Source organism: Acanthaster planci, linkage group LG03 (genome assembly GCF_054643075.1).
Source record: "Acanthaster planci isolate LZ-2023a linkage group LG03, COTS_SCS, whole genome shotgun sequence".
In the NCBI taxonomy this organism is placed as follows: domain Eukaryota; kingdom Metazoa; phylum Echinodermata; class Asteroidea; order Valvatida; family Acanthasteridae; genus Acanthaster; species Acanthaster planci.
Genome location: NC_141779.1, coordinates 19,159,716 through 19,168,870, shown reverse-complemented (window position 1 = coordinate 19,168,870; position 9,155 = coordinate 19,159,716). Strand labels below are relative to the sequence as shown.

The 9,155-nt window shown below is 42.1% G+C and overlaps 1 protein-coding gene across 1 annotated transcript; it reads right to left on the bottom strand.

Moving 5' to 3' along the window:
• Positions 1-98: 98 nt before the first annotated feature.
• Positions 99-8,399, bottom strand: LOC110973064 (neuronal acetylcholine receptor subunit alpha-6-like). The gene is made up of 8 exons (XM_022223526.2): positions 8,282-8,399; positions 7,625-7,797; positions 6,901-6,945; positions 6,112-6,221; positions 5,083-5,165; positions 4,242-4,597; positions 2,819-3,229; positions 99-492 (listed from the first exon to the last, which is right to left on the bottom strand). The coding sequence occupies exons 1-8, from the start codon at positions 8,337-8,339 to the stop codon at positions 358-360; spliced, it is 1,371 nt and encodes a 456-aa protein (XP_022079218.1). The 5' UTR covers positions 8,340-8,399; the 3' UTR covers positions 99-357.
• Between the last annotated feature and the right edge of the window lie 756 nt (positions 8,400-9,155).

Sequence of the window (9,155 nt, the reverse complement as noted above, 5' to 3'; positions counted from 1 at the left end):
TTGTTTTGTTTCACATTTTTCTTTTTCTATGATTTTTCAGCTTGATTTTTTATAAACATTGTTTTGCTGGTTAGGGGGGAAGGGAATGGAAGAAAATTATGATCAATTTTTCATTTGTAATAAATACTTTGTACACTACAAAACCTGGTGTATTGAATTGACAAGATGTGTCAACTTAGCAAGGTGGGGTTGAAACAGCGAACAATAAGTGATGTCGAATTCAGACCAAATGCAAACTTTGCAGAAATGAAGTTTAAATTGCTATGAACACAAACTGTCTCAGCCCATCTCGTCAACACCGATGTGTAGCCGAGAAGGAGGTTTGGGTCCCCAAGCAACAGTAGGTTCTTACCGTATTCAAAAATCAAGGGCCGTTTCCACCTGTATCCATTTGCAAAATAATGGGGCATTGCCGCAGATAAACACTATTGCTGCGATAACAAAGAAGATACGATCCAGTACAGCTGCCACCAACTTCATGTCGTCCATACCCTGTAAAACAAAAGAGTTTATTGTGAGATAAGTAGCTAAAAATTAAGCGTAGGGCTGGGAAACCTGAGAAAACTCTACACTGAAAACCTGAGAACGTTTGACGCGTTTATAAAATACATTAAACATTTGGACACGCATTGGGTTTAGACGTGAACTTGTTTAACATAATAATGTGTTTATGGCGGCTTACAACATGAACATTATTTTCCGCCAATACTCCTTTAGTGCCAATGAAATTCAAATCTCATGTTGTAAGTGGTTAATTTAAACTGCACGTGACCTGTGCATGTCATCGTTATTATGTGCAGTTAATAAACATTGCACCCTTTTTAAACGCGTCAAACTATAAAAGTGTGCCTGTACACATGTTTAGTTGTTTAGTAATAAACACACAAAGGGGTTGATAAGTAAAAAGTGTTTAAAAACCGAACATATGCTGAACACATCCATTATTTAGTCATAAACGTGCGTTGCGTTTGTTAAATTAAAGTGTCTTCAGCATAATGTCGTGTGTGTTTATCTATAAATGTGTCAAAATGTTTTTAACAAGTGTTACAGATTTGCGAAGTTAAACGCTTTTTACAGTGTAGGTTCTATATTAGAAGTAGTGTGAGTTGCGTTTCGTCAAAGAGGATGGTGCTCTGACCCTCAATCTGACCCTGGCTCAAAAAGCAATGTGAACGAAAGATATGACTGTACACACCATTAAGAAAAAGGTTTTAAAATGTTGCTTGAACTTCTTGGGGTTTTTTGTAGCTTTGAGTAATTTATATCTAATTTTACATTTTGAGCAGTATAGTAGGCAAGATCAAATTAATTGTTGAGCTACATTGTAAAATTCATACTGCTTGTCAAGCCAAACATATTTTCTAGGTTTTAGCTGAAATGAATTGTGATGGATTAGTCTCTTTAATGTAACAATTTGTCGTGTTACTTACTACAGCGGAGTTAGACCTAACAAGAGCTTTCAAATGTTCATTGATATTGTGGCGCAACCATCTTGGAATTCTAGCGCCCCCTAGTTTTACTCGTTCTCATTCCTTGCATTTCTGAGGGTTAACTCAGCTATGCATTATGGACATGTAGCAGAGACGCTAATTGTGTATTAAGTTATCCATGCTGTACTCTGGCGTGATCGCGTGCTCCTTCACTCCTTTGTCCTTGTGTTTGGCAAGTCAGAGATTCCCCTCCACGTGGCTGCGTGGTTGGGCGTGGTAAGAATTCCTGGAATGCTAATATTCAGAAACCTCAGACTTTGTAACTGTCAGTCATTCACCAAAGATGACCGAGTAAGCGCTTTCACGACTTTCACGCACCCGGCTCTACACTTTGTACATGTAACTTTAGATTCTTGCACACGACTCTAGCAGGAAGTCATGTGACGCTTTGAGATGGAAGATTCTCATTGGTTGAGCTGTTCAACGACGCTCATATTTTATTAATTTCCTAAGCCTCTAGAATCCTATAAATAGAGCAGATTTTCCCCAGCTCGTCAGTCTGGCGCGGCGGAGCAAACCCTTGTTGCGAGAGCGAAACCTAACGTAGTGCGGCGGTTGGAATCTTTCCGAGAGAAGTGCGATTAGTAACCATTCTTTTGGCGAAGAAATGTAACCATAATTATGAATGCCCAACTAGCTTAGCTTGGACGGATGCGAGAGCGGTACGAACCAGCCCAGGGTGTTTGTGAGAGTCGCAGCGGCCCGTTACCGCTACGTCCGAACCGATTGCCGGGCGAGACACCCCGTGTCCCTCGCCACCCTTGTCCTGCTAACTAGCCCCAGTCCTCCCCGTCTCTACGCTGAGCCAATGGTACACAGTGCGGCGATTCTACTACTGCGCTCATCACATTGCGGTCTGAGCGGCAGTGCGGTCGGTAAATACCGGCGCCGGCTCCGTCCAGCTATTGCTAGTCACCGTGGTGGTCCGGGACAGCTCCCACCACGGCCCGGCCTAATGAGTGTAGCCTAATTGTGCGATGCTACACACACGTACCGTAACCCACTCCGTCTGACTTGCATTTCCAATGGTCCTGCCAAACCGAAGTTAAGATATATACTTGTTTACAACTTCGCTCCTCTATAACTTTGCCTTTTATGTGTTGTATTATGTTAAGCTACACCTTTTTCAAACCCATATTGAACTTTGACGAAAAGTGAGAGCAAAACTACAAAGTTTGACTGTCACCCAAACCCCTTGTTTCCCGTCCACCTGTTAATAAATTGTTGACCCCAAATATCACATCGCGTAGACACTAGTAAAGTCCATGCTACCATTGACTTGATGTTTAGGTAACGCAACAATATTCTTTCTTTTGAGTACTACTTACGTTTTGAGATTCAAGGGCGTCGGAGCTAAGTTTGAAATCTTCGATCGGCTTTTCACCTTCCTTGGCGAACATATTCACAGTCTTGACCGTCTCCACAGCATCCTTGACCTGTTCGGCTGTCTCACCGTGCAGGTCGCCAACCTTGCGTCTCCTCTTGCATCGCAGGCAGACAAGCTGCGGCAGAGTACAGAGGAGAAGGCCCCGAAGGAATCGACTCCGAAGAGGGCCGGGTCGGTGGTGCACGCCCAAGGTGACCACGCTGAGAAGGATCGCCAGGCCGCTCACAACGAAATTGCACTCGATGCATACCAGGAGGAGAGGGGTGTCTTGGCACCCAGTGGCCGGCAGAGAGTCGGCCACAACTAGCCAGAAGACGGCCTGGCCGAGTAACAGTGACACAGCCATAGAGATCTGAAGAATTGAACATTGATCAACGCATTAAATGATAATTCCCACTGATTCAAGTACATTGTGCAGAGGTAGATTAAAAGAAGACGGGACCGGAGATAATGACCTCTGGGAGTGGCCTGCAATTTCAAAACAGTGGTGTCGACCCATGGCTCCAGGTTTTCTGCCCTGCAATTTCTTTTCCGTGATCAGACTGTGAAATAGCTGTTTAAAAATGGTAGACATTGCCGTTATTGGTAAGTGGTGGTAATTCGGGTGATAGTTGAGTACCGATAATGTTTGGGAAAATCGTTGTTTTATACAGTTCACAATTTAAACTTAACCAACGCCGTACATAATATCAACGTGCTGGGTATGAACCAATGACTGTATATATTAGGCACTTATTCATTTATCATTGGTTTATTAGTGTCCACTAATTTAGCCATTAATTTAAAGGATACACCAACAGTGTAAATCATTAGGTCTGTTTATGAGATTCTGAGTCAATTAATGGGAAATGGATTTTCTGAACCCATTTGCAGTATCGCGCGGAACCATCGCGCTCCTGACAATACCAAGAGCTTGTGTGTGCTCGGCAGTTTCTCTTGCTAATTGATAAAGACATCGACCCGATAAATCTGAAGTGTAGTCCACTAAAATTGTCAGGACAAATAAATTCTTCGTTTGGAGAGGGCACTGGATTAAAGAGCAGAAGACAAATATATTAATTAATTAGTTGTAATAAGGGCATCAGGCGCCTGCAGTTATTTTGCTTTACTTGCTCACTCAACAAAAAGTTACTCTCTTTGAATTGAATCTGCATGTAGTGGTCGTGACAAAGCGCACACCAACTCCTTATATAGCACAGCAGAATGGAACTGCAAAGATCCTGAATTTGGAATGGAAACACCGACAGATGGCTTCACAAGCTTGTGCTTAATTGTCTGTCGGAGACTTACGATCCAACTTAATTTATCGTATTCACCTGTTCACGGGCGGAGACAAGAACAGACGGTGGATTTTATTCCCTCACCTTTTCGCCGCTCTCAGGCGTCAGCCAAAACACCCCAAGCGAGATGAGGGTGATGACGGCCGACGGCAGGGCGATGTTCAGCAGGTAATGGTAGGGCAACCGCTCTACTTCCAGAGAGAAAAGCACCTTCGGGTAGGTCAGATATTTGAATGTTTGCGAATGAGCCTCTCCTCTCAAGGTGAGTGTACGCCACTGGGAGGTGGTCTCGGTAGCGTCGATGCGTACTTCCGGCCCAAGCCTCAAGTTGACTATTGGCATCGGCATGTTCTGGGTGGAAAACACCAGAGAGCAATTCTGCCTATCGAAGGGAAACTCCGACAGCTGCATCCTGCAAGACGTTATGTGGATGATGGGACCTAAAGGAGGAGACAAAGACAGAAGAAAGAGAGTAAGGAGGGAGATTCAAGTAGGGTTCGCTCGGAGCCTTATTAAATCAGAGGAGAGCTTCAAAAAGGAACCACTTCAAAGGTAAACATTGAAAGAGCAAAAACAAAACATTCTTACATTTTGACTGCAATTTACCGAGACAGTAGTCCACTGCATGAATGTTAACCATGCTCCGTATAGCGTTTTCCCATCGTTGTGCTTGTGCATACTAAGCCGGGCGAAGCAGGTGGTCAGCATCAATTAACTAAACTAACCTCTTTTGTTACTCTTTGGTGTTGCCACGAAAACTGCAATTGTTTTTAGTGTGTCGCACGAAAGAGTGGACTTTTCCAGTATTGGACATGCAGTTGGTTTCCCCACGACCCAAAGTAAACGCATGCCTTCTTTACAAGGAAGATTAGATGAGGTTTTTCATGGTTGATAATGGTTTGAATGAATGTAGATGGAGTAATACCTTCCAGGGTGACATGGCCGTCCCATGATAACAAGGCTCTGAATATGCTTTCCTGGACAGGGTTTTCTACCTTTTCGCTCGCCCTGTTGCAAAAACACACACCGGGAAAATCAATATCTCGTTACATGCCACCCATTATAAAATACAGAAATACTATATGTGGGTTCTGGTCATAATAAAAAAAATTGTTATTATTAGATGAGTGGAAATGATCACTTCTGTTTGTCTTATTGAAAAGATACTGATATAAAATTCAATTAATGACTGCATGCCTTTAATGGCAATACCCACTTCTATGTCGATTGGAACTAGACAGCCGACCCATAGCTCAGTGGTCGACAGGTACGACACCGGTAACTGGTATACGAACCCAAGCAAACTCTATTTTCTTCATTAAAAAAAAAAGTACGAAAAGCATCGACCACACAGTACATGATTAAGTAAGTAGGTGAAACGCAAAAATAAACATTCATACTGACAAGATGAAATCTTGTCTTCATATCATGTGAATTCTTGTCCTTGCAAATTAAGTCTAATCTTGTCGACTTGGCAAGCTGCGAGTGCAGAAATTCATACTGCTGTGTGGGTATCGGATAACAATTTCTTCAAAGGTCTTCGTCCGCTCCAGTGCACTAACTTTAAAGTTTCATGAGCGTCCACTCAATGTTAATCATTAATTTGAACAATGCTAAAATCAAAAGTGCCCTCCAAACTTCCCGGTATGTTCTGAAAATTACACCTTAGGATTAACAGTGCCGCGCTTGATTTGCTCTTTTTCTGTAAAAAAGTGTCCTCGAAAAGCGCTAGCAAGTTATGAAAAAGTGTTCGGCATATTGAAAGTGACATCAGCCACTCTTAAATTCTACCTCACAGATCGCTAGGTATGACTGACTCGATCTGGATCGGTAATTTCTGCCCTGTCTGCACGCACACATTATCGCTGCCTTCTGAGCAACATAACGAAAAATCTGTCTTACAAAATGTCTTTAACCTATTTGTAAGCTTGCAAAAATTACGTATATCACTTACGTGTTAGTCAAGAGAAGCTTTGGCGTCCATATTTCATCCATTGCAAGCGACAGGTAACGCAAATTGCCGTATTTTTGCGGATCCCAACGGATTCGATAATCGTGCCATTGCTTGAAAGCAGAACATATTAACGACAAAAAAGTTGTATCAGCACATCACAGCCAGAGTCGTTTAAAATAAAGCTGGATAAGTGTGGAAGGGGGGGGGTAAGTGGCCTAGTAACAGGACCGATTCACATGGACCATCGAGATTTTGCCTCAAAGAGAGCAGCGCCTTCTGAAATCAACTGCTAATGGCAGTACACCGGGAGGCTGTAAGCGATGCCCAGACCTGGCAAAACATATGATGGGTAGGAGGTGGACACGAGAGAAGAGAGGAAGCTATTTACTCGCTATAAATTTCTAGGCACCGCATAAATACAGATCTATTTGTAAAGTGGCGGACTAACATATCTGTATTCACGTTTGGAACCCCCAAAAGTGCTCCACTACCGTGGCCTCCGAACTTAAACTCATCAGTGCTCGGATAATTATACCTTTTTTCCCTTTGCACTGGTGTGTTCGTGGTAACTTCGCGTGAATTTATGGAGGCCAATGTCAGTATGTTCACAAAGGGGAAGTTGAAAAGTTTTTGAATAAGATTTTGAGGTTGTTTTGGTAGCAGCGAGCTATGTGCAATTTATCTTCAAACACTGAACACATTTCTGTAAGTTTAAAAAATTATATACCGGTTTCAAAGAGACTGTATAATAATGAATTCGCGAAAAATTGACCAAAAAGTAATTCTTACCATGATAAACCAAGATGCACCTGTCATTATTTGTTCTTTCTCGTCCTGTGGGAAATGAAAATCATTTCAAATTACATGCCCAAAGTGTTATATCGCATGTTGGATTAGTCTCGTGTCCAGTTTTTACTGTGAATGAAACATGTTCATTTACGGTACCTCACTCAAATGCAGCCAAGAGTTAATGACTGGAGTCAGTGAATAGTCCCTTGTCGACTCTGCTCGACTCGACTGGTTCCCTACGAGTTACTGGCTACATTTACAAATAAATGCTGCATGAATCCCAGCCATGTCCTTTCCCCTCTGTCGGTTGAAACATCAAGTAACCCCGAGTCGAACTTCAAATTTGACCCGACTTGACTGCGCTCTGTAACTCGACCAGAATACACCTTCTAAGTTGGCCTGATGATTCCTTATGATTTGAGTCACTCCACATAGCCGAGTCACAAAATGCAGTGATTTGAACTGCACCTGTGCCACCTTGCACAGTTAACTAGCGAGACCATGTTTATTTATGACCAGCCGTCAAACCTTCCGATAGGAAAGCTCACAGAATTTATAGAAATTAAAATAATTTGGAGGATAACACAACTTTCACCACTAAATTTTGGCGTTAGTGATGCGATAAAATACAATCCGATTGACTCTTTGATGTTTGGCGCGTTTTGACCTATCGCCTTAAGGGCTCATGGAACCTTTGTCTCTATTAAGATTTGAAAGGACTTACCAGTGATATCAAAGCATACATTGCCAGGGACACGTTAACGTCAACGGGCTGGTGGGACAGCAGAACAGGCCGCTCATGGGCGTCGTATTCATCGCTACGGAAGAGTACATGGCGGAGACGCCTCTCTGCTAGAAAAATACTGGAATCGTTTGTGGTGATTGACGCTTCGGCATCTGGGGAAATTAGTAAAAGATCATTAAACTATATAAGCAAACTAGACTTACACTGATAAGCCTATTAAAATATCTATTAAAATTAGGCTTAATTATACTAAACCAAAGTCAAATAGTTTCTCGGAAATCTCCAACAATCGAATGCAGTAAAAAGAAAGAGAACTAACTATGCCATTTTACCCATAAAATCCACAATCTAACGAGCTAATTCAAGTCGACCCGAACCATCTTTGCTGTTTTGTACAATGTTCCATAAATGTAAAACAATAACATAAATAACAAGTTAACACATAAATATATCTTAAGCATATGCAAACAAAGCCAAACAAGGAGTGTTAGTAGCCTGAGTTGATTTTGGAGAAAAGGAAATGAGGGCGACAAGAAGATTCAACATGTCACCAAACAATTGTTTTCCACAAATCCTTCCCAATAACGGGCAGGACTTACTGTCAGTTATGTCTGAAAAACAAAATATATGCATTACCAACAAACACCACAAGTGCATATAGCAGCAACGACCAGATGAACTGTTGGCTTGCCATCACCTCATCAGAGACTGATTGCAGTCGCGTGTATAAGTCGCTGCTTTTAAAGAGCACTTAAAACATTTTCCAACGCACTGGTTAATTGAAAAAACGATTGCACCAGAAGACCCAAGGACGAGGATAAGCAAATGTCAGTTACTGTCAACAATGCCAAGGTTTAAATTAAAAGACGAAGGCTAAAGGAAAAATGGCTCGACGGTTTTCATTACCGGATGATTCATTTGTCCTTCACCGATAGGATGAAATGGGCCCCGTGTACTGTCTGTGAGCATAAAGGGCGGTACTCAAGCCTAGGACCGACCCGCAAGGATTGTAATCGACTGGAGGGAAAAAATGTTCTGTTTCTCCTCGAAGCAGAGTCCCATTAAGATTCGCGGACCTGACAGTCCGTACGCCTAATTACGAAGACAGAGCGCCACGCCCCCTCCCTATTCGCTTTCGCAGAAAAGCTTTCAGACTTTTATTGTTAATTAAGCATCGTTCTCCATGCAGTTTTATTCCAAGTAAATGTAGTTGAGAGATCTGAGCTATTGGCTGTGTCACATGTAAGGGGATAATTCTCTAAAAATGAAAATACCATTTTTGAAAATAATATTGAAAATTATAATCTAGAAATGTCATTCATGTTTGTGTCAATGAACATCAATTTTGGGGCTAAACATTCCCTTCTCATTATCTGTACTTGTCAGCGATAAAATGCAGATCGGTTAGAGTGCCACTTTAAATTTTGGTAGTGGTCACCATGGTGAGAAATTGACCATCCACCAAGGTCATGCATTTGTGACGTTCTGACGTTCGACAAGACCAACAGCC

Bases quoted from the DNA above. Each gene is read 5' to 3' on its own strand.
- LOC110973064 (XM_022223526.2), bottom strand. From the start codon at position 8,339: ATGGCAAGCCAACAGTTCATCTGGTCGTTGCTGCTATATGCACTTGTG. The intron at 7,798-8,281 runs GTAATGCATATA...TAATTTCCCCAG, and splicing joins TGCACTTGTGGTGTTTGTTG to ATGCCGAAGCGTCAATCACC. The intron at 3,230-4,241 runs GTGAGGGAATAA...TCAATTCTTCAG, and splicing joins CGCCTGAGAGCGGCGAAAAG to ATCTCTATGGCTGTGTCACT.